The sequence below is a fragment of the Rana temporaria genome, chromosome 3, assembly GCF_905171775.1.
Source record: "Rana temporaria chromosome 3, aRanTem1.1, whole genome shotgun sequence".
Classification (NCBI taxonomy): Eukaryota; Metazoa; Chordata; class Amphibia; order Anura; family Ranidae; genus Rana; species Rana temporaria.
The window spans coordinates 332,123,486-332,148,340 of NC_053491.1; the positions used below are offsets into that span (position 1 = coordinate 332,123,486).

The following is a 24,855-nucleotide window of genomic DNA, read 5'->3' on the forward strand; positions in this document are numbered from 1 at the left end:
ATTAATTTATGTTGTATAACATTTTTGAGTTGCTGCTGTATTCTCCCCTTTTTTAAGGTATGCGCAATTTTTTCCTTCTTACAAAAAATAATAATATCAAACATACAAATATTCATAACATACACATACACAAAGCCCCCCCCCGTTTGCATCAGAGACAATCAGAGTTCTCCTACCACAGTTATCGAAAATTCGCAATCATTTTCGCATTCGCAATAGCGAAAAATCGCAATTTTTTTTTTTTTCAATTTGGCAACATAAAAGGATCGCCTCAGCTTAGCTACTCGGCCCAGGGTCTCTAATCATACCAGCAATGCTTTTAGACGTCGATAGGATGTGATCTGTTTTAAAAATCAAATTGAAAAAATGCGAATATTCGGAATTGCGAATATTCACCGCGAAATTCGAAATATAGCGCGATTTCTCGAATATGCTATATTCGAGTCGAATATTCGCAATGCGAATATTCGTGAGCAACACTAATGATGACATGGCTGGTTGGAGTTCTGAGGGTGATAGTGAGATGTTTAGCGCGGTCCATTTTTGGAGGTTAACATGGAGGTCTGAGATATGGGCAATAAGAATGGGAAAGAAGGTTGGGGGCGGAGGTGTGGGCAGAGGATAAAAATATGAGTATGTCATCTGCAAAGAGACATACTTTGTGTTGGTGGCCACCAAGTTCTATCCCCTTGATATCCGGGTCGGATTGGATCAGCTGAGCCAATGGTCCGTTGAGTAGAGCGAATAAATGTAGAGAGAGGGGACAGCCCTGAAGAGTGCCTCTGCTAATGTCAAACATTGCAGACTTATATCCAGCATACTTGATGTATGCTCTCGTATTATCACATAAGAAGGAGACATAGGTCAGGAAGTGACTCCCAAAGCCCCAGTATTGAAGAGTATAGTTTAGATAAGGCCATGTAACCAAGTCAAAAGTTTTCCTGATATGAAGGGATAGAAAGCATAATGGGTCTAGTTTTGGCAACATGAAAAAGTAATAGGGCATGTCTGACATTGTCACTGGGTTGGCATATTGGGATGAACCCTACTTGGTTGCAAGGTATTCACCTATAATGGTGTTCAATTGGGTTGCCAGTATTTTGGCTAGAAGCTTGATATTGAGGTTCAGGAGAGAAATAGGGCGGTAGTTTGCCCAAGAGGAAGATTTAGATCAGGGTTTGGATAACATGGATAGTATAGCAGTTAATGTTTTAGATCTGAATGATTGTCCTTTCAGCAGGTAAAGAGTTAAAGGCGTTGGTCAACATGGACGTTAAGATAGGTGAGAATTGTCTATAGCAAGAGGCGGAGAACCTGGTCCCAGTCTTTTATGTAACTTCAATGCTATAATGGCCAAAGTTACTTCTGTGTCTGAGATAGGGCACTCAAGTTGATCACTTTGTGTTTGGCTGAGGGTCAAGAGGGAAATGCAGGAGAAGAGGGCATCAGCAGAAGTGGGGTCTAAGTCCTGAGGAGGCGAACAAAGTTTGTCAAGGTTAGAGCAGAAAACTTGCAGTATTTTGACTGGGTTGCTCGTGTAAACTTCACAGGTTATTTTTAGGCATCTAGATGTGGTGGGTTTGTTTACCGCTCGTAAGGTGCATACCAATAGGGTCTCGGGTTTATTGGCTTTGAGATAAAATGTATGTTTGCGTAGAAGTTTATCGACTGCATCAGTGAGGAACAGGTCAAAGTCCAAGTGTGCTTTATCAAGATTGGACTTTGTGGGGGGATTAGGAGTGGACTGGAATGCAGCATGCGTTAAAATGTGCTTCTAGTTTCTGGTATAGGTTTTTGTGCTCTCGTTTAAGAGATGCTGCCGGTTGGCTTAATCTTCCATGAATTACAGGTTTATGAGCTTCCCATAGTGTAAGTACAGAAAGATCATTAATAACATGATCAGTAAGATGGTCTTTAGGAGCCTTTTTGATGTCTAAACGGAGAGAAGGATGGGTTAAGATTTAATCATTAATACACCCAGATGTATCATGTGCTCTTGGGATTGGGGAGGCTATAGTAGTGCAATTGCACACAGCGCTGTGGTCGGTCCAGGAGAAGGGAGTGATAATTGAAGAGACCATTTTTGGGATCATGCCTGTCGATGCGGGAAAAAGATTTATGTGGATGGAAATAGTGCATGTATCGTTTGCTAACAGGGTTGACTTCACACCAGGAGTCGACCAAGTTGTGTTTAGTAAATAGGTGTTGGAATGTCAGCTTGACTGGGCTAGTAGACGGGGCAGGTGGAGACTTGTCTAGGAAGGGAAAGAGAACCTGGTTCGAATCTCCACAAAAAAATTGTGGTCATTAACCACCTGGAAGAGAGGTGAGAGGAAAGCAGTTGGTCGTTTATTTGGAGCATAATAAAACACAATTGTGATTGCAGAGCTTGATATGTGTAAAAAAATCAAATATCGGCTTTGATTTGGGATGTGGAGCGGTGAAAAGCGATAAGGGTTTCCTGTTGTTTGGATGTAGCTGCTGTACTACAAACCTTATAACTGAGTAACAGCATAACAATGGGGTAAAGGAGCGTGCTAGGGGAGCGACAAGCGGTCCCCTAGAGGCTTGAAGACTACCGTCAGATATCCACATAATAGGAATGGGGATCTGAGAGTAGCAAAATGAAGGAGCAAGAAATTCCCGTGGGGGAACATAACCGGAACAATAAACTTTAACTTCAGTATAAACATGTAGTATCGCTCTGTAATCAACTTTGTCCACTCCTAGTTTGCCGGCTGAAGAGATTGGTGGTTAAATCATTGTAAGGGAGGATGTCAGAGATGACAAAGTTGGGGGTGATTTAGTGGTGCTAGTGCCAGTTTTTAAAGAATGTTACAATGGAAGCACAGAGACTGGGAAAAATATACATATCATGCAGTGAGGACCAGTAATCTCGACATAATACAACCTCAGATTTTAGATGGTCTGTAAACCTAGGATGAAGAAAAAAATTAATAAAATTAGTTTCACACTAGAAACCTGAGAGAGAAGTTCAGTTCAAATTGTGTAGTATAAAATCCTACCACTAACAACTGACTACACATTTTCTGTCAGCAGAAGGTTATGAAGGCCTCTTGAGCCCCTTAGGCTGCTTTCACATTGGGCGGTGGAGCCGCGGTGACGGTATAGCCGCGCTATTTGTAGCGGCGCTATGCCGTCGTATTTACCGCGATATTCTGGCACTAGCGGTGAGGTTTTAACTCCCGCTAGCGGCCGAAAAAGGGTTAATACCGCCCGCTTTGTGGGCGGTATTACCGCGGTTTCCCATTGATTTCAATGGGAAGGCGCTGTATAGGAGCGGTAAACGCACCACTCCTATACCGCTCCAAAGATGCAGCTAGCAGGACTTTTGGAGCGTTCCTGCTACCTCACCGCTTCAGTGTGAAAGCCTTCGGGCTTTCACATTGAAGCCTGCAGGGCATGATTTTTTCATGTGGTATAGCAGCGCTATTTTTAGCGCTGTACCGCATGAAAAACGCCTCAATGTGAAAGGGGCCTTAGGGAAAGAGAGCCTTGACTGATGGGGGCATGGCCAGGTACAGGACAAGGTGGTGGTCACCCAAGGATTGGTTATTTTGGGGGATGGGATGCGCCTAAGCTCCGGTAAAAGGATCGCCCCAAGGAATTCTGGGTCTTTTGGAAAACGTGCTTGGAAGAGCTGGCCACCCTCCCACCCCTTTTTTATTTATTATTATAGATATTGATACACATACACAGGTTGAACTGGATGGACTATTGTTTTTTTTTTTTCAGCCTTACCGACTATGTAACATCATCTAAATTTGACTGGAACTTGATATATTTTTTGTGCTAAAATGTATATGTATATATATTTTTTTCCATTATGGGTTTGCTGTATAATGTTATGTACAGTATCGGGAATCAAAAATGTATTTCTGCATTCTTGTAAAGTATCTGAAATGTCCACCATAAATAAGGTTTTGATCCTCTGTTTTTTCCAATTATAGGTATGGATTGAAGCTGCTCTTCAGATCTTTTACTCACTTGGAGTTGGATTTGGAGGTCTACTAACTTTTGCATCGTACAACACTTTCCATCAAAACATTTACCGGTAAATAATGCTTTTCTATTCCCATAGCTGGCCAGCCTGCATGTCATAAATGTCAGATGTAAAAAAACAGGGCAAGTAATGTACTACTTGCTCCTTGATAATTATACCAGAATGTGTCATGACAGTACATTTATTTTTAAACCAACTCTCTAAGGGCGTCTCTGTAATGTATACAGCTATGCTGATAATGAGCCATTGTGGATTTTCACTGAATGAATCATTTGCCCTTGGAAAATCATAAATGTATTTGAGTTCTTGAAGTAATATTTAAGTGTAATTCTAGCTTAGGGTATGACATAAATTCAATAAAAACAAGACAATCTTATCCAGTTGGTTTATGTTTTCTCCAAACTTTGCATCCTTCTGTTTAAAATAAAAGTTAATTGTTAGGGTTTTTTTTTTTTTCAGTTTTTGAATTTTTACAAGACAAGTATTTCAAGAGATGGCCTTTCTCTGTATTCCTTCAGTTATTCGTTTTTGTGCAAAATTGCAAAATTGTCATTTTCTATTGCAGGGACACATTTATTGTGACTCTTGGAAATGCTATAACCAGCATTATAGCAGGATTTGCCATCTTCTCCGTATTGGGCTACATGTCGCAGGAGCTGGGAGTTCCAGTTGATCAAGTGGCTAAAGCAGGTCAGAACAGAACAGAATATTCGATATACCTTTTGTTCATTTGACAGCCATATTCTGAAATGTAGTTTTTTTTATTTAAAGGTAATACTTTGTGTATTCCCCCCAGCTTACCAGTCCTTGGATATGGTGGCTGTATTAGTTTTTCTTATTTTTCAGCCTAAGGGCCCTTCACACCCGCTATGCTCCGATTCTGCAGACGGAGGAAAGTCCTATTTTTCCACCCGTCATCGGATTGGATGAACACGGACAGACGATCCATGTTTATCCGATCCCCCCATAGAGGAGAGCAGAGATCTGACAGGGAGGTCCCTGCACAGTGTGCAGGGACTGTCCTGTCATCTGCCGGCTCAGCAGGGATCAACGGAGTGATTCCCGCTGAGCAAGCGGATGATAAAGGTACGGATCCTCACTGGATCCGTACGTGTGAAAGGGTCCTAAGTACATGTTTTTGCAAGAATAGATGCTCCGGTCAAAAAACAAATGTTTGTGTACCCATTGCCCATAACTATCATCACTAATTCCTTCTGATATCATTCAGATGTTTTTTTAAATAACCACACTGTCACATGTATGATGATGTTATCCAAGTTCGCTCTTGTCACAGAAATCATTTGGAAATTCTTTAGGCATGCCAAGTGCTTACACTGTAAAAATCTGAAAGTTCTTGCATTTGGCCAAATTATTAAAGACTAACTTCACTTTTGATGAGAATCAAAAACATTCCCCTCTGGGTGATCTATGTACATTGCAACGGTTTTACCAATTTTGTTGCGGATTACTACCTTTTGGTATTCTGAAGAAATGGCTGTTTGTGTGTCCATTTACAAAGTGAATCTGTATGGGAGTGGTTTTATAATTATCAATCAGCTGCTGCACCTGCAGGGCTCTAAGGAGGAAATTGGCACGGTTTGCATCCCTTTAGGCCGGGTTCACACTAGTGCGATGCGAGAAACCTGCGGGTTCCCGCATCGCACACGACCCGCACAGCAGTTCACACTGCCATATGCAAACTGCTGGGGAGTGTCAAAAAACATTAACGACGCCCCCATTTCAGCTTGTATATCGCACTGCAAACTGACTTTTCGGATATAAATTGGATCGCACAGGTGTGAACACCCGTGCAATATGGTTCTGGTGCGGACGAAAAAAAGGGTCCTGTTTGTGTTTGGTCCAAATGCAATGCGATCTCAGCCATACTATCTGTATGGCTGAAATCGCATTGCACGGACATCCCATGTGATTTGCACTGTAGTGCAGTGTGAATCACATGCAATCTCGCACAGTGCACCAGTGTGAACCCAGCCAGCCATAGACATGATTTACATTTGGGAGTAGCTTACCAAAAATCTGACTTGTATCATAGTGTAGACCCATGGGAAAATTAGTGAGCCAATCACACAAGCAGGGAATTAAATGTACAGTCTGTGTACAGAATACTTTCAGGTAGCAATATTGCACTGCATTTTACAAAAAAAAATGACAGCGCTGCAGATTGAAAAGGAAAGCTAATTTTTAAAAACATTAAATTACAATATTGCTTGTGTAGCAATTGTATATGCTATATTATTTATTTTTGTGGCCTATTTTTTCCCCCCCACGAAAGTGTAGTTACCCTTTAAAGACCACCTAAGAAAGAGCTTAAACCAGACATTCTACACATTCGTTTATACACATTGTGGATCATTGATAGAGAGCCAAGCAGCTCATTCATTGCCTCCTGATTCTAAATGGTTTCCTATAATTATCCCATGACTTTTAAGAGTATCCTGTAAATTACAAAATATATAGGGTACAGGAATAGTTTTTTTTTATAGGTGGATGTAGCGTGGTGTGGCGGCAATAACACACACTCGGTCCAGATGCAATTGAAAAAACTTGTATTAAAGTCAAAGTAAAACAGTTTACAACAAGCCCGGGAGAAGGAAGCCCAACCAGGAACATTCATGGATGACAGCGGCGCGTAGCAGGTCTCAGTCGAGCTGATAGCATCTGTCTTGAGGGGCGGACCGTGGCCTAGCCAGTCAAAGCCCAAGTGGGGAGGTTTCCATGAAGAGTAGTTAGCAGATTTCTAAGCTTTCCCTACATGTCTGGAACTTTTCCCTGATGCCAATTCTGTCCCAGACAGATGGGTGACCTGCCCCTACACTATCCACACGCTTAATGCATGCAGAGCCAGGGTCTTAAATAGACTCTACCTGACCCAAAATGGGCACCCGGGTCACTTGAGCTGTCAACATCCAACCAGATCGCTGCCCCAGTGACTCAGGAAACCATAGAGGAACCAGGTTCCTCATGACTTCCTCTCACTCTGCTCTGCTGCTGCAGTTGAGCGCCACCTGCAGTGGAGAAAATAGACTGCACCTGCCTACGTGCTGGGATTTAAGAAATTACACTTGGGGGGGGGGGGGGGGGTAAATGTCTACCTCTACATACACTTTTTTCATTAACTCTGATACTTGAGGCTGGGAAGTCTGGGAGAGCAGAGACAGATTGTATTTCCTCTAACAATTAGTAGGGTTGTAGTGGGCATTTATGCATATTTTTTTAAATACATGTTTGTTTATTTATTTTGTTCATTATTTATATATTTTTCTTAGAGCCAGTTCACACTGGGACGACCTGTCAGGCGACTCAGCCGCCTGACAAGTCGCGGTCCACAGTAGTGAATGGCACCGTTCTAATAGGAGCGACGCAAGTCGCTCCGACTTAGAAAAAGGTTCCTGTACGACTTTGGGGGCGACTCGGGGCGACCTGCATTGACTTCAATACTGAAGTCATTTTGCAAGTCGCCTCTCAAGTCGCCTTGCCGAGTCGCCCCCAAAGTCGTGCCGTCTGTGTGTGAACCGGCTCTTAGGGGCAAGTATTATTTTTATTTCATTTTATTCAGGTACAAAATAAATATTAGCCAAAGCACACATTAAATGCAGAAGATTTTGTTTATCATATATTTAAAAATAAATGCTGCACTTACGAAAATCCCACTTATGTCATTTGTATCACAGATCCACAAGATGTCAGTTATAGTAATTTCTGTGAATAATCGGCTCTCTGCTCTCTTCTGGTTGATCTGAGCAGACTGCTATTACCCAGCAAACAATTCTGGAAACTGGGTGCTCTGTGAGAATGGACCACCTATGGGAATATCTAAAGAAAACAGGTGTATAGGTGCTGCAACCTTCCTACATAAAAGCTCCGCCCGGTGCTTAGACCTTGAGGCTGCTGACACCTCCAACGTACCAGAAAAGGGAAAGAGTTGGTCAGCACTCGGGATGACATCCAAAATGGTATTTCTTTATTAAATACATGTACAAATCTGTAAAATATCCTACGTGTTTCGGACGTGACTAACGTCCAAGACACGTAGGCTGTTTTACAGCTTTGTACATGTATTTAATAAAGACATACCATTTTGGATGTCATCCTGAGTGCCGACCATCTCTTTCCTTACCTATGGGAATATTGTGGGGGAAACACGCTCCTTCTACTCTATTTACCAGGTTTAGCCAGCAGATAAAGCTATAAAATCTGTTGTATGCAATTTTTTTGCAGTTCTTGACTTCTGTGCTGTACAGATAGTGTAATTTGATCAACTGCTGTTTAGTCCTATTCACAGCACACAGCTGAATGAGTCATAGATGTAGGGTTGCCACCTGTCCAGGATTCACCTGGACCGTCCGGGTTTTGAATCATATCCAGGTTTCAGTCCACCTAAAACAGGAATGTGGCTCAGATCAGGAATCAGGAAGGTGCAGTATGTGTGCTGCATTACTATTCTCTTTAGAGTGCCTAAAGGTGTCCCAGCTCTGTTACAATCCTATAGTGGTATATTAAAAAGAATATGCTGTGCGCCGCTAACGGGTTCGGGTTTGGCTTGAAGAAAACGTGGCAACCCTACATAGGATAGACAAACACTTTTTTCTCTCTTTCCACTTCAAACAGCTCTATGGAGTGTCAGTTAGAGAGAGGCAGGGAGCAGCTGCTGGGTTGTATTTTTAGCCCAGAATGCTTATCAGTGTCATGGTAATGGGTTATAATAAACATCTACTTACATAAAACATCAATTTATTATTTTGTAAAAACAATTACACATTTCAAATTTGCTATATTTCATAGTTTCCTTTTTTTACCAGATTCTCCCCTTTCCTTTTCTGGTCAAGTTTAGGAAAAATAAAAGGGAGATCGTAATTTGTGGTACTGGGCAGCGCAGTCTCAGAAATAATACTTTCTTCAGATGCCCTGATAAATGAACACAATTGTGTTTCTTTAATATTATAGCCGAATCTAGAATCGAATGCTACTTTTGCCTGTGGACAGCGCCGGGGAACGGTACATTAAACATTTCATTGTTTATTAGCTTTGCTTTATTAGCTGCGGCCATTCACCTGACAAATTCATGCTGCTTCTGTTCATGTACAGACAAAATACATTTATGTTGACTGCAAATGTATATCATTAAAACTAAACTGTCTTTTATTGTGTAGGCTTGGAATATCTAACATTCAATTCCAGCCCCCAAAGAATGAAGCAGAGAATATATATTGCTGCTTTGAAGTAGGATAGTGCATTTCCTGGCTTCCAGCAAATGCTTAATCCTCACAGTAGTACTCTGTCGCTACAATAAAGTAATGAACTTTTATGAAAACAGATGCGCTCTATTTTTAAATGTTGGACCATTTAAATGGTTTCTGATCATTCAAACAATTCAGCCACAGCCACCCCCTGTTCGGGTCACCCGCTTTCTGATTAGTCGAGAAGAGAATATTTATTCGCTATTGTCAAACAACTGGTGGGCTACATGCTGTCAACCCATGCTGGCTTTATAGGAGATTGTTCTTTTTGCTGCGGTTATCTACCATCCAGCTCCATATACCGTATTTGCCGGCGTATAAGACGACCCCCTAATTTTCCAGCTAAAATGCTGGTTTTTGCATATACTCACTGTATAAGACGACCCCTCACTGTGCCATTATACATGCCTCACTGTGCCAGTATGCCTGCCTCACTGTGCCAGTATGCCTGCCTCAACGATCTTCCTACCTTCTCCTGTTTGCAGAGTTTCTCAGGCTGGGGGCGTCCATTATTCAAAAGCCGCGCCTCCTCCTCAGGCTGTTCCGTGATGGGCAGAACACTAATTTTCCCAGCAGAGCCTCTGTTCAGTGTTCCGCCTATCACGGATGTCCTCTCGTCCGAGGGTATAAGACTGAATGGAAAGAGGACACAATGGGGTAGGGAAAGTGCTTCTCACCGCCTAAAAACCTCACTGGGGAGCCTTCCCATTCAATATCCAGGGTATAAGATGACCCCCGACTTTTGGGGCATGATTTTAGATGCAAAAAGTCGTCTTATACGCCGGAAAATATGGTATATATTTTGTGGCATCTTACTCTTCCATTAGTAAATGCGAGCAAGCCACCTCTGTTGCCTTCTGCTAGACAGCCATTAATCTTCTGTGGGGCTTTAGGTCTGGGTTGGGCTGAGACCCATACCACATGGGTCTCAGCCCAACCCAGACCTCAAGCCCCACAGGAGATAACTGGCTGTCAAGCAGAAGGCAACAGAGGTGGCTTGCTCGCATTCACTAATGGCAATATAATATATATATATATATATAATCACATACACACACTGTGTATAATATGTATGGAGCTGGATAGTAGATAAGCGCAGCATCACTGAGCCATGTCGGTAAGGACATACAGTCACGTCCATATCTTTGATTGTTTCCACTTCCTTATCCCCTGATGAAGACTTTATATAAGTTGAAACACGTTGGGTTGACTTGGTCGATATGCAATTTATTTTAATAATTTCATATATCCCTGCAGTATATGTATAACATCGTGGCACTCATTCACATTGGCACTATGGCCTTTACAGTGCAAATCCAGGTTTTTCTTTTTTTCTTTTTCTTTTTATGTGGCTGGAGCATTGTGCAAGCAGCCTATGTTACGTTATAGGGACATAGCATCTGTACAAACACTGCCGCAGGTTGTGTGCAGATGTATGGCCCCAAACAGAGGCAGTGTGCAGCCAAGGCCACTGGCTGCACACTAGTACAAGATCAGGACGTAAAGTGTCTAGACCAGCCAATTTTAAACCTGTTGTTCAATCAAAGTTTTTTTTTTTTTTTTTTTTTTTTTTTTTTACTTTTTATATACCAATTTATAATTGTGTGATTTCTATTGCTGCAACAAAGTCCCATGGGAGATATCTTTTGTCTAGTGTATCAGGGATGGAGCAGCCCTCTTCCCATGATATAATTGCTTGTCTCTGCTTTTATGTAGTATGGAAGAGATAGTAAGGGCTCTTTCACAATGGCAGCCCGTTCAGGTCCGCCTGCCAGTTTTTTTGGCGGACCTGAGCGGGCGCTCCGTGCGCCTCTATGGACATGCCCGCTGACATCCGACCCGCTCCGATCCATCAAAGTGTGACTGAGGAAAAACCTACTTTTCCATCCGTCTATCGGATCGGGTGAACACGGACATACGGTCCGTGTTCATCCGATCCCCCCCCATAGGGGGGAGCCGGGAAAAGACAGGGCGGTCCCTGCACAGTGTGCATGGACCGCCCTGTCATCCGCCGGCTCAGCGGGGATCAATGGAGCAATCCCCGCTGAGCAAGCGGAGGTGCACGGGGCAGATCATTACTGATCCGCCCCGCGTGAAAGAGGCCTAACAATGAAAGACCTTGCAGAATCCTACATCAGCAGACTGTCATATTCCTGGACCCCTTTGGTTAAATTCATGGACTCCTATATCATTACACGCATACCCCACTTGTAAGTACACAATGGGGTTTATTTACTAAAGCTGGAAAGGGCAAAATCAGGCTCACTTCTGCAAGGAAACCAATGAGCTTCTAAACCCCAGCTTGTTCAATTAAGCATTGTAATAAAACCTGGACGCTCATTGGTTCTTATGCAGAAGTGAGCCTGATTTTGCGCTTTCCAGCTTTAGTAAATAAACCCCATTGTGTACTTACAAGTGGGTTATGCCTGTACTGTGTTCTGTAGTGACAGAGGGGTTGGCAGGAGGAACCACAACTACTTCCTCCTTCCTGCCCTGGAGACAAAAACTCTCCATAGCGATGAGAAATTCCTTCATAGACATTTGCCATCAGAACAGATGTCCTTTTTGGAATATGTCCCCTACGCTTTTGTCCAATGTTTCTTTTATAATTTCCTGTCTTGATTAAAGAAATTATCTCCTGGAAAAGTCAAGAATTAGTTATTGGAGATATTAGAATATCTCTCTAGATAGGAGGAATTTAGAGGCATGTATTGGATCATGGGCAGGGAGGATGATCAGTGCGACGAGGAGGTAATTACTAGAACCGATTTCCTGTGTGTGGCTCTCCCTGCAGCAGGTTAAATCCGTCTTTTTCCTCCTCTCCCTTCTACTAAATTTTAGCTGCTGCAGAGGGAGAAACATAGGCTCGAGGGGGGATGGGATCGATTTTAGTAATTGCCCTTATGCATAACACAATAAATACTTAAAGCGGGGGTTCACCCTATATAAAAAAAAAAAAATTATTTTTTCCCCTCTAGCATTAAATTCGGCATAGTAGCGCGAGCTACAGTATGCCTGTCTGTATTTTTGTATCCCCGTACTCACCGTTATATCCTACATAGAAGATTCCGGGGAATGGGCGTTCCTATGGAGACGGAGGATGATTGACGGCCGGCTCTGGCACGTCACGCTTCTCCGGAAATAGCCGAAATAGGCTTGGCTCTTCACGGCGCCTGCGCATAGCCTGTGCGCAGGCGCCGTGAAGAGCCGAGACCTACTCCGGCTGTCTTCGGGGAGCGTGACGTGCCAGAGCCGGCTGTCAATCACCCTCCCTCTTGCTAGGAACGCCCATTCCCCGCGGCAGACGGAATCGTCTATGTACGATATAACCGTGAGTACGGGGATAAAAAAATTAAGACCGGCATAGTGTAGCTCGCGCTACTATGCCGGATTTTATGCTGAAATGTTGTTCAGCAGGGTGAACCACCGCTTTAAGTATAGTAAACTGTGTTTATGTCTTCAGTTTATGAAAGAACAGGAAGCTTCTGTACAGAGTGCTTCCTGTTCATTAATTTGCAGTGCATCTAAGGCTGCAGAGAAATTCCTGTCTGTCTCAAAAGTGAGACATCAGGGGTCCACAGCATTGTGAACATTTTTTTTTTTTTTTTTTAAATATTTTACAAAATTGTAAAAAAAATTAAGTGCTTCTTGACGGTTTTCTGGCCCATACAGTGTGCATGAGCAGTTTATTTGTGTGGCTGGAGCCATCTGTCACTCAATGGGGAAGCAGTGGCTGTAAGAACACAGATGCTGGTCTTAATTTGACAGGTGTACAGGTATGGGTGAGTGGCCCTGGCTGCACACTGCCTGTGTTTGGGGCCATACATCTGCACACACCTGTCAAATTAGAACCTGCGGCAGTGTTTGTACAGATGCCATGTCCCTATAACATAGCATAGGCTGCCTGCACAATGCTCCAGCCACATACAAAAAAAAAAAAAACCTGATTTGCACTGTAAAGGCCATAGTGCCTATGTGAATGAGTGCCACGATCTTATTCCCAAACAGAACTTTATTAACTCAACAGTTTTTTATATTTTAGATTTATCAAGAATTGCAAATTTTGCTGCGTTTGTGTCTGCTAATAATGATTTTAGTTAATTTTTTGTGAAACTATCATTGGAGTCAAGGTGGGGCCCTGTTAGCTAGCGGTGATTTCTAACAAGCCCTGGCCTCACCCAAAAGCAAACTTCTGCACTAAAAAGTAAAATGTATAGGACATATGCAGTCATTGCAGATATGGTGCCAGGATACAGTATGTCTTTTATAGTGCCCCCTTGGAAGTGCCCTGAGAGCCAGTACTGGCTTCCTGATACTGGAGGGGAGGCTTCACCATATAATGTTGGTTGCCTCTGTGGTCTATAGAAGGCCAGGTACTGCCATAGGGAGGACAGTTTCATTATTTCCTAATTTATTATTTCCAATTATCTTATGGTCCAGCAGTAATGAGGTTGATGTGTTGTATATTTTATAGTGCAGCCATAGGTGTAGCCTATTGCATTAGGGTGTGCACCCCAAAGCTCAAACACACATGCCTTTCTCTGCAGCCTCAGCTGCACTGGACAGGGAATGAATGGAGAGCACTCGGTGTTGAGCAGCTTCCTGTTCATTCACAAACCGAATCATGGTAAACAGTTTACTATGCTTCAGTTATGAATGAACATAGTGAGTGGGTGTGTACACTGTGTTTATTTAGAAAAGGAAGGGGCCGGTAAATGACATATTGACCAGTCTTTTTCCTGGCCACTTATCCTGGAACATCCCCCGCAGCAGCCAAAGGGAGAGAAGAGAAGGGAAGCCATTTGCGCTGTGGGGGGGATGGGAAGCCCGGGCAGTAAGGGGCCCACCTGGCACACCCCCCGCGCATTCCTAGGAGTACAGCTTGGAAAAACCTATTATTAAACTTTTCAGCTGAGAAGATAACAATAAATGCAATAGTACGCAGATCGTATTGCATTTTTTTTTTTTTTTTTTTTTTTTTTTACATAAAGTAACCCAAATAGGGTATTTATATGGCGGTTATGTTACCTGCAGATCACACAAATAGTGCCTACCCATGATAACATTATTATTACCTCTGATATAATGCTGGTAATAAGGTCTGGTTGCCTCCTCCTCCATAGGCATAAATATAAATTCTATAGTAATCTTAGTTTTAAATGTTTATTCCAAGATTTTTTGTTTTTTCTGCAGTCAGGTCATTCCTGCTCATCTGACTGCCCTTGAATATCGATGGTCTGCTTCAGAGTATATTCATTCATTTCTCATGGAAAATCCCACTACATTTTATAGATTTTTGTGACTTTAATATCTCTGAGAATTAAACTTGGATTAGGTTAATTCTTTCTACTTTTAGACTTTGCAGTTGAAGCTGCCTGCAGGGAGTACATGGATGCCCTGTACTGTAGAGAGGAATCATTATGCAATTAATGTCATTTAGCTAATTTTTTATAACTGTCAATTCAGATATGGGGATAGGCATGCTGTTTCATGGAAGCTACACGCAGTTCTCTAAAGCCGCTGGGTAAAGAATTGGCAATCCATTAAAACTTAAAAATACATTTAATTATATCAATGTTCTATTAAGCCAGAAAACTGAGGTTTTTTTGGGGGGGGGGGGTAAAACCAACATATAGCTAGATTAACAGAGAGTTACGGCGGCGTATCAGTAGATACGCCGTCGTAACTCTGAATCTACGGCGTCGTAAATTTAAGCGTATTCTGGAAACCAGATACGCTTAAATTAGGCTAAGATACGAGCGGCGTAAGTCTCCTACGCCGTCGTATCTTAGGCCCCGTACAGACGAGCAAACATGTACGATGAAAACGGTCCGCCGGACCGTTTTCAACGTACATGTCTGCCCGGAGATTTCTGTATGATGGCTGTACACACCATCATACAGAAATCCGCGCGTACTCGATACACGGCGACGAGGCCGCGCCGTCGCCACGACGATGACGCAGCGACGTGCGCGGCCCTGGCAGTTCAATGCTTCCACGCATGCGTGGAAATCATTCGACGCATGCGAGGGATGGCGGCCGCTCGGACATGTACGGTAGGTCTGTACAGACGACCGAACATGTCCGACGGACAGGATTCCAGCGGGCATGTTTCTAAACATGTTTAGAAATATTTGCCCGCTCGAAAAAGGCCCGGCGGGCAAATGTACGGTGGAATCCTGTCCGCTCCGCTGTACAGACGACCGAACATGTCTGCTGAAACTGGTCCGCGGACCAGTTTCAGCAGACATGTTCGGTCGTCTGTACGGGGCCTAAGGGTGTATATTTACGCTGGCCGCTAGGTGGCGCTTCCGTTGTTTGCAGCGGCGAATATGCAAATGAGCAAGATACGCTGATTCCCGAATGTACGTGCGCCCCTCGCAATTAGTTACGCCGTTTACGTTAGAGATACGTCGGCGTAAAGATAAAGCTGCTCCCTAGGTGGCGCAGCCCATGCAAGGTATGGACGTCGGAACAGGCCTATCTTTTTACGTCTTTTGCGTAAGTCGTACGCGAATAGGGCTGTGCGTAAGTTACGTCACGTCGTAGGCATGCGCCGTTCGTACAAAACGTCAAACACGTCAGGTCACCAGTCATTTACATAAAACACGCCCCCCTGATCCTCATTTGAATTTGGCGCGCTTAGGCCGGCCCATTTACGCTACGCCGCCGTAACTTAGGAGGCAAGTGCTTTGTGAATACAGCACTTGCCTCTCTGACTTACGGCGGCGTAGCGTATATGCAATACGCTACGCCGCATCAAAATTAAGCCAGTGTACCTGAATCTGGCTAATAGACTTTAAAGAAAGGAAAAATGAACGTTCTACTTTCTTGCTAAAGAATCTTCAGCTTGCTTCATTTGCTTTATGCATGCCATTGCCCAGTTGCCTCTGCAGTGATGGAGCAATTTTTTTCAGACCGGTGCTTGCTGCCCTCAGGCGTTCATGAGGTGATCCTGCTGCCTCCTGAATGTCTGCTTTTTAAACCCACAGTGGATTTTGTATTAAGAAGAAAAAATCGCACTGCAACTGTGAGCCAAACGTTTGGCTCACAGTTGCGGTGTGCTCTCCCTGGACTTAAGGGCGAATTTGCCTGTTAAACCCTGCAGCCGATTTTACAAATGCAGTGGCCGCAAAGTTGCTGCAAAGTATCATGGCCATGGCATTTGTATCGCCTTGTCAGGCTGTACTGTTAGTGTTAGGGTGTTTAACATGGTCCCCCCCTGGCCACCTATGTATAAAAGGACCCTTTTGAGCTCTTTCACACCATATACTTTTATCCCATCTGCACTCCTCTTCCGGTACTAACTACGCACCATCATGAACTTTGCACTCCCCTCCTGCATATACAACCTGCTGTCAAAAACGTGCATGTTGTCTCCTGCACATGCTAGACACATACCTCAAACTTGAGAATGAGGGACACTTGAGGGAGGCAGAGACCTGCAGTGCACTGTGTGGGCTGCAGGCAAAAAGTGGGTGTGGCCAAGCTTCACAATGGGAGGGGCTTAAAGGGCACAGTTAAACAAAACCCAGGCTTTGGATATGTGCTGGGGGTACTTTGGGAAGAGAGAGGACTTGTGCTAGAAGATGGGGTGAGGGGGGGTTAGATATGTGCTGAGGGGTGGTCTTGGAGGGGAGAGGTCTTGTGCTAGAAGGTGGGGTGTTGGGGGTCAGATGTGTCCTGGGGGCGTGTTTTGGGTGGGGAGAAAACTTGTGCTAGAAGGTAGGGGGGTTCAAATACAACCACCCATTTTAGCACAAGTTCTCTCTCCTCTAAAAATCCCCCCCAGCACATATGCTCCTACCACCGGTCCTGCCAAATCATTTCTTAAGTGTACACTGCAGTTATCTGCCTCCTTTACCTCCTGTCACTGTGCCCCCCTCCTCTGTAAGTCTCCATCCATAATAAACTCATCAGTGCAGCTCATGCAGAGCAGTGTCCCTTCTCCTCTGCTCCTCCTCCTCCTCTGTGCATACTACTCCTACTCCTCTCTGAGGTGGCTTTAGTCCACTCTGCGGTGTGTTGTACAAGGAGAGACAAATAGCAGAGTGTGGTACCCCAGACACTCTGCCAGAGATGCAGGGTAGGTTTTCCCGGGTGTCCATGCTAGTGTGCTCTGTCAGCAGTGCCGATCCTGACCTGCCTGGGGCCCTACGCAAAATGACATGTCACATTAAAGTTGAGAAGCTGGGGGGGGGACATGTCACATTAAAGATTAAAGTTGAGGCGGGGGGGGTGTTCTGCTGTTTGGAAATGACATCTTACATTAAAGTGGGGAGTGCTGACTTCTTACCTCTTCTCCCATGCAGCCAGCGAGTTGAGAAGCGGGGTGAGGGGTCGGAAATTACTTCTCACCAGGCGGGGCCTCTAGTAATTTGGGTGGTTCTCCGCAGCTTTGCGGGGCCCTAAGCAGCTTGCATAGTGAGCCTATAGGGCGGATCGGCCCTGTCTGACAGGTCAGTTACTGGTCAAGCCAGTTACTTAAGCTTAGTGCTGGAATTCGTTCTGGCACTGGGCTCCAGGATTCAGCACCGGAAATTATCCTGCGCTAAAGTGTCAATAACAGAAATCACAAAAAATTATATCAACAAATGACAGCAGCACTCAATAATACAAAGAATACTACCAAAACAAATGCGTTGCACTGCCAAATAATAAATACATATGGACCCACCATAAATTTTGTAAAATACATACCGTATTTATCGCGGTATAACGCGCTCCCGCGTATACCGCGCACCCCTAAAGTGGCCCCCAATTCTGTGGAAAAAAAGTTTTTTTGTACTAACAGTTTTGGTGTCTTGCGTAGTGTCCATCGGCGGCCTCGTCGGGTCCGGCGTCCTTCTGCGGCTTTGGGTGTCCGGCGTCCGTCTTCGTCGGGTGTCCTCTTCGGCGGGTCGGGTGTCCTCTTCGGCGGGACCGGCATCCTCCTGCGGGGTCCACGCATCCTCCCCGCTCGTTTCCCGCCACGAGTTTGAATACTGCGCCGGCATATACCGAGCGCAGTACACTCGTGTATCTTCGGGCAGGCTCAGCAATTGTCGTGCTGACATCCTGTACGCTCAGGACGTCAGTGCGAGAGGCGCCGAGACTGCCCGAAGATACACGAGTGTACTGCGCTCGGTATATGCCGGCGCAGTATTCAAACTCGTGGCGGGAAAGCGGGTATCGGCGTATATCGCGCACCCACGATTTTGTCCTGATTTTCAGGGCAAAATAGTGCGCGGTATACGCCAATAAATACGGTAATATAATTACCTCTATAAACAAAAAAATATCAAGTACAAAATTCATATAAAGTGAGGTGTAAAAAATACGGTAATTCCATAAATAAGTGGTAAATACTGGATGAAACATTAAACTTCATTTTATATGAATTTTGTACTTTATATTTATTGTTCATGGTGGTAGTTATATTATGTATTTATGCTTTAATTGAATTTTATTGTAGGTTCACATTATTTATTATTTGGCAGCACAACACATATAGAAAGACACACAGACATTCTTACATATAGACCCATACAGCCTCATACACACACATATACACACATATATATATACACATACTCTCATATACACACAGACTCCCATGTAGACACTTACAGATCCATACAACCTCATACATACACATACTCGCACACTTCCTTGGCTTGTTGAATGGTGTTGAACGGGCCATACTCCCCCCCCCCCCCCCAGGCCCCTCCTCTTCCAGGCACTGGAAAGTTGCTGAAACCTGTTCCCTGCTCACTGATCAGCAACAGGTGAGTGAGGCCAGAGTTATGTTTTACAGCCTGGGTTGAATGGCCAGTCCCCAGCTTGAGTCCCTGCCACCAGCAACAGGTGGGCGAGGCTCAGAGTTTCTCTATCTGTTATGATGTTTACCAGCCTGCATTCATAAATCGTGACATCTTCTCTAGGGGCCGGCTGTGGCATGCCCGGGCTCCCTGCAGGAGGCTAGAGTGGGGGAGGTTCCCTGGTGATGCGCTACAGTGTGCATGTGCATGTATTAAAGGAGCCCAGTGCTGGAACTGTAACTCATTCCTGCACTGTCTGACAGGACTCCAGCAGGATTTGCGGGACTCTAGGGTTTTTATTGCAAACCCGGGGCTGTCCTGGCGAATCTGGGATGGTCCTGGCGAATCTGGGACGGTTGGGGGGGTATGTAGACACCATCATACATTCTGCACTCCTCTTCTGCATATACTGGCCACCATTCCACACTCCTGTATTGCACATACCCACTGTCACACTCTCCACACTCATTTTCCACACATGTGCATATGTCACCATACACTCCACACTCCTTTCCTAGAAATACCATCAGATACTCCATACTCTTCTCCCTGCACATACTTCCCACTGTCATAAATTCCACACTCCTCTCCCTGCACATATGAACTGCCGCCATACACTCTGCACACCTCTTCTCCTTCCCTACACATACCATCCCACACTTTATACTCCTTTCATGCCATCATAAACAATAAACAATTTTTTTTTCTCTGCACATACCCACTGTCGTGATGCACACCACGCTCCTCTCCTGCACATAATTCTCGCCTTCACACACTTTGTACTCCTCTCCTTCGCATACTATCTGTTGTCATACACTTCACAATCCTCTCCTGCATAAACTGGTCACTTTATACCATCCAGATTCCTATGAAAATGTTACCTACCATTAAACCTGCTTCACTCATTTCCTGCATAAAACATTTTACAATTTGCACTTGTTGCCTACACACTTATTTCATAAACTTCACATTCTTTTCCTGCACATACCGTAGTTAATTGAATGTCCCACGCATACATTTTGCATGTACATTTCCCATGTACATTTTGCAATGGCTTGAATGCACAGCAAAAAGTGTCCCTGTTGTTGTTGTTGTTGTTGTTGTTGTTGTTGTTGTTGTTATCATTATTATTATTATTTTTTTTTTCTAATGTTGGTAACGATGGTTATATAGACAGTAACAAAGATTTATAAGCGAAAAAGTTGCAAAGCCTGCCATAGTTGCAGAAGCACGTCGACCATAATCTTGATTTTTTAAATAGATTTCCAGTTGTCAGATGAGACATTTTTTGAATCTAAGCATTCAGAAATGGTCTCTATAGGGCAGGGGTGCCCAACCTTTAAGGCCGAGGGCCACTTAAGCAACTTGGTAACCAGTCACGGGCTACAATGAGCGGAGTGGGAAGATGACAGGTCTGTGTCCAGTCTGCATATGCAAAGCAGACACAGCCCAATCTACTCTATGGGCCCTCTGATTCAATCAGATAGAAGGGGCAGATCCACTTTTTTTTTAGCAGATCAGATTGGAGGTAGGCAGGTGTAAACAGACAAAGGTCTGTTTACATCTGCTGCTCCATAGAGGTGAATGGAGGGTCCGATTGGGTTGGACCGATCTTGTGAAAGGGGCCTAAGGCTGCTTTTACATTGATGGTCTGCGGTCTATTGTGGCGCAGTGTACCTGTGGCTTTCCCGCCGGTTAGCTGCACTTTGCCAAAGACGTCTATTATATCCTGTAGGTGTGGTGTACTTTCTGAAAAGCAGCTTGCTTCCTCTACAGCTGGCTTAATTTACAACACTGATGCTCTCGGATAGCAGGTCGGCAACCTGCAATCTGGGCTTGCCAACCAGCCATCCCAGAGCAGGAGGTCGTGGGCCCCATCAGAGAGCTGTGTGGGCCACATGTGGCCCCCGGGCTACTGGTTGGGCACACCTGCTATAGGGTGTCTTGCTTTCTTAGTGAAAATGCTCCTGATTTTGCACTATTCAGTTTTAGTAAATCAAGCCCAGTGAGTTATAGACATAATTGAGAGGGTGTTACCTTTAAGGGGGTGAGACTTAAAGTAGAACTACAGGCAAAACTTTTTTTATTCATTTTGAATAGAGAGGGTTATAACCCCTGTCAGACTTTTTTTTGCTATCTGTGTCCCATTGTGGAGATTTTCCTTCACTTCCTGTCCCATAGCCAAACCTAAAAAAATATTTTCTTGCCTTTAGTTACACTTTAACAGATAGGGATATATGTCTTGGCATCCAGGGCAAGGTTGCATGGAGTATTGCTGTTAATTCTTGCTCTACATCTACCCAACTTTTATGCATGTTTGCACCACCTAAGTACCCTTGAGAGATGGATGGCTTGGTGGCATTTGATGATAAGTTCTGGAAAAACCTATGCCAACTCTCTCCTGGGAGGAGCAGGAGCTTGTGTAGGATCTGATTGGATATATAGGCCTACAGAAAGTTTATAAATTATTTCCGCACATAATGGAGAAATGAGCCTGGAATATGGATCGGAAGAGTGTTCAAGTAAAAAATGCAGGGAAAGACATTCATTTGTAAGATGCTGTTCTTCCCAAGACTTGGGTAAGCATCTTTTGTCCAGTTACATACAAACAATAAGCGCTCAAGTGAAAAAAATAGATAAAATCTTGCAGACCTGATAAAGGTCAGCCCTTGAACCCCGGTAAGTGGTTGTGCATGTTAGAGATAGTGGCTGCATGGTCTCTAACAGGATTCACTACAATAATTTCTTCTTGGTTGTAAAGGTTGAGCAAGTGTCTTCCTGCATGTCATTTTATGTGATATAGAATGTCTATAAAGAAATGTTTGTGAATACCACAGTTTACTATTTCATATAAAGGTTATATGGATATGTCACATGATGTTTGTGCGCTTTGTATAGTTTTTGTCCAGCGTTATAGATCTTGTCTTTTGTTAGGAGTGGTGGGATGTTTTCCTTAAAGGTATCTTTTAGGGTAGTAATAAAATATATTTAAGGATATAAAAAAGGAAGGTATTGGCTACGCGTGCACAATGTCAGTTTATTGGTTGAGTCACACAAGATGGTTAGATGTTGCGCTGCCCATCAGCCATCAGGAGGCATCTGGTGTGGCAGCCTTATGCCCTGTACACGTGACCGTTTTTTTCCGTCGGAATTCAGACGGAATTCCGCTCAAGCTGCCTTGCACACACACGATCACACCAAATTCCGACCGCCAAGAACGCGGTGACGTACAACACTATGACGACCCGAGAAAAATAAAGTTCAATGTTTCAGAGCATGCGTCAACTTGATTATGAACATGCGTGGTTTTTAGTGCATCGGAATTCCATACAGACGAACTGATTTTCCGATAGGAATTTTTTCCGTCGGAAAAATAGAGAACATGTTCTCTATCTTAGGCCGTCGGAATTTCGGATGGAAAAAGTCAGATTGGGCATACACACGGCCAGAATATCTGATGAAAAGCTCCCATCTGACTTTTTCCATCGGAAAGTCCGACCGTGTGTACAGGGCATTAGAAAAATCGATTTGTATGTAGAATACGTTATGATTTCTTTAAATGAGTATATGCAGGGCCATCTTAATGCAAGGGCACTCCTGGGCACTGCCCAGGGGCCCCAGGTACATGGAGCCCCACAATAATTTTGCATTACGTCATACTTGCCAACTGTCCCAGATTTTCTGGGACAGTCATGCTTTTTACTGAACTGTCCCGATATGGTCATGTCTTGGGAAGTATCCCAGAACCTATACTGTGCCCTCCTGATCCCAGTATTGTGCCCTCCTGACCCCCCCTGTAATGTGACCTTCTGCATTCCCCCATGTACTGCGCCCTTTGTGTTGACTAGTCTTTGATTTATGGAATGCTTTCCTTTTGTAAAATCGATTTTATTGAAAGTACTAATGAATATATGTTTCCCATGGGACACTGACCCCTCAAACAACTATTTATAATTTTATTTCTTGAAAGTAGGTGTGCAAATTGGGGCAAGCTAGTAGGGGCCCCGGTGCATTGCTTTTAAGACGGCCCTGAGTTTATGTAGCTTGGTAAATATGGGATTTCGCAGGTTAAATTATTTCCATGCATTTGGTATATGGTTTAAAATGTTTGGTATACTGATTTTTTTTTTTTTTTTTTAGTCCTTTAATTTCTCAACTCCAGTTGGATCCAAGGTCAAATGAATGGGAACTAATTAGGAATTTAAATTACATTGATTAATTTATTTCTCTGTAGAAATGTGTGAGAAGCATTCTAGACCTGACTTAATGATCAGATATAACAAAAATATCAATATAAAATCTATGTGTGTGTCACTAGCAAATGAGGGATATTGGATGCCTTTTGCTCTGCATTTGACATAACTTGATAAGGGGTATTTTAATGGCTCTTGTTTCTGTGTACTCTAATGGAATGCTTTCAGGCAAGAGTGCTGAAAGTTGATACACAAATGCTTGTGGAAAATGCTGAGCTATAAACAGCAGCTTTTAGTTTGTGTGGTCCTGACATATGGGCAAGAAGCATCAAAGCATTTAAAAGCGTCAGGACCATGGAGAGCACAAATGGATACCGTCACCACTTTTCCCTTATTGTGCTAATGCATCCAAACCAAACCACCGAAAAGCAAACCCTTCACACTTGTCAAGAATGTAGTGTTTAGTCAGCTGCACTGCAAAAATTGTTATCACGGGATATTGTCAGAAGAAAGACCGCTGCTGACTTTTAATATCGGCACTTACCTGTCCTGGAGTCCAGCTCCGTCCGCAGCAGACGAAAACTCGGCTCCCAGAGTTGCGCTGCGCCTGCTGATTGCCTCCTGCTGTGCTCTGGGAGCCGAGTGTTCCCAGAACACAACGAGGGGGGGGGAGGTGACATCTTGCCCGCAGTCTGTCCGCAGACTGTGGCCAGAAGTGGGTGCAAATACCTGTCTTTAGACAGGTATCTGCACCCCCCTCCCCCTGAAAGGTGTCAAATGTGACACCGGAGGGGGGGAGGGTTCCGATCAGCGGGAGTTCCACTTTAGGGTGGAGCTCCGCTTTAACTCTATTAGTCAAATATTATTCTACATAAAGAGAAAAGATTCGACATTATAGAGACATGAAGAAGAGTCGACAGAGAGAGAAAAGATTCGACAGAGAGAGAAAAGATTCGACAGAGAGAGAAAAGATTCGACAGAGAGAGAAAAGATTCGACAGAGAGAGAAAAGATTCGACAGAGAGAGAAAAGATTCGACAGAGAGAGAAAAGATTCGACAGAGAGAGAAAAGATTCGACAGAGAGAGAAAAGATTTGACAGAGAGAGAAAAGATTTGACAGAGAGAGAAAAGATTTGACAGAGAGAGAAAAGATTTGACAGAGAGAGAAAAGATTTGACAGAGAGAGAAAAGATTTGACAGAGAGAGAAAAGATTTGACAGAGAGAGAAAAGATTTGACAGAGAGAGAAAAGATTTGACAGAGAGAGAAAAGATTTGACAGAGAGAGAAAAGATTTGACAGAGAGAGAAAAGATTTGACAGAGAGAGAAAAGATTTGACAGAGAGAGAAAAGATTCGCCATTGCAAGAAAAGTTTCGCCATTGCGAGAAAAGTTTTGACACAGAGAGACATGAAGATTCGACACGGAGAGACATGAAGATTCGACACGGAGAGACATGAAGATTCGACATGGAGACATTTTTTTTTAAAGATTCTTTTGAATCTTCTTTTTTTTTTTTACTTAGAACATTCGACAGACACCATAAGCCTTCAATGACAGATTCAACCTTAATTTGGATTTT

General features: G+C 43.7%; 1 protein-coding gene across 1 annotated transcript in view; it reads left to right on the forward strand.

The window, feature by feature from the left end:
- SLC6A7 (solute carrier family 6 member 7) overlaps window positions 1-24,855 on the forward strand; it is a 170,532-nt gene that overhangs the window by 84,526 nt on the left and 61,151 nt on the right. The window contains exons 8-9 of the mRNA XM_040345015.1: window positions 3,972-4,075; window positions 4,590-4,714. Of these exons, the coding sequence (XP_040200949.1) occupies window positions 3,972-4,075; window positions 4,590-4,714 (229 nt within the window). The remainder of the gene's footprint in view (window positions 1-3,971; window positions 4,076-4,589; window positions 4,715-24,855) is intronic.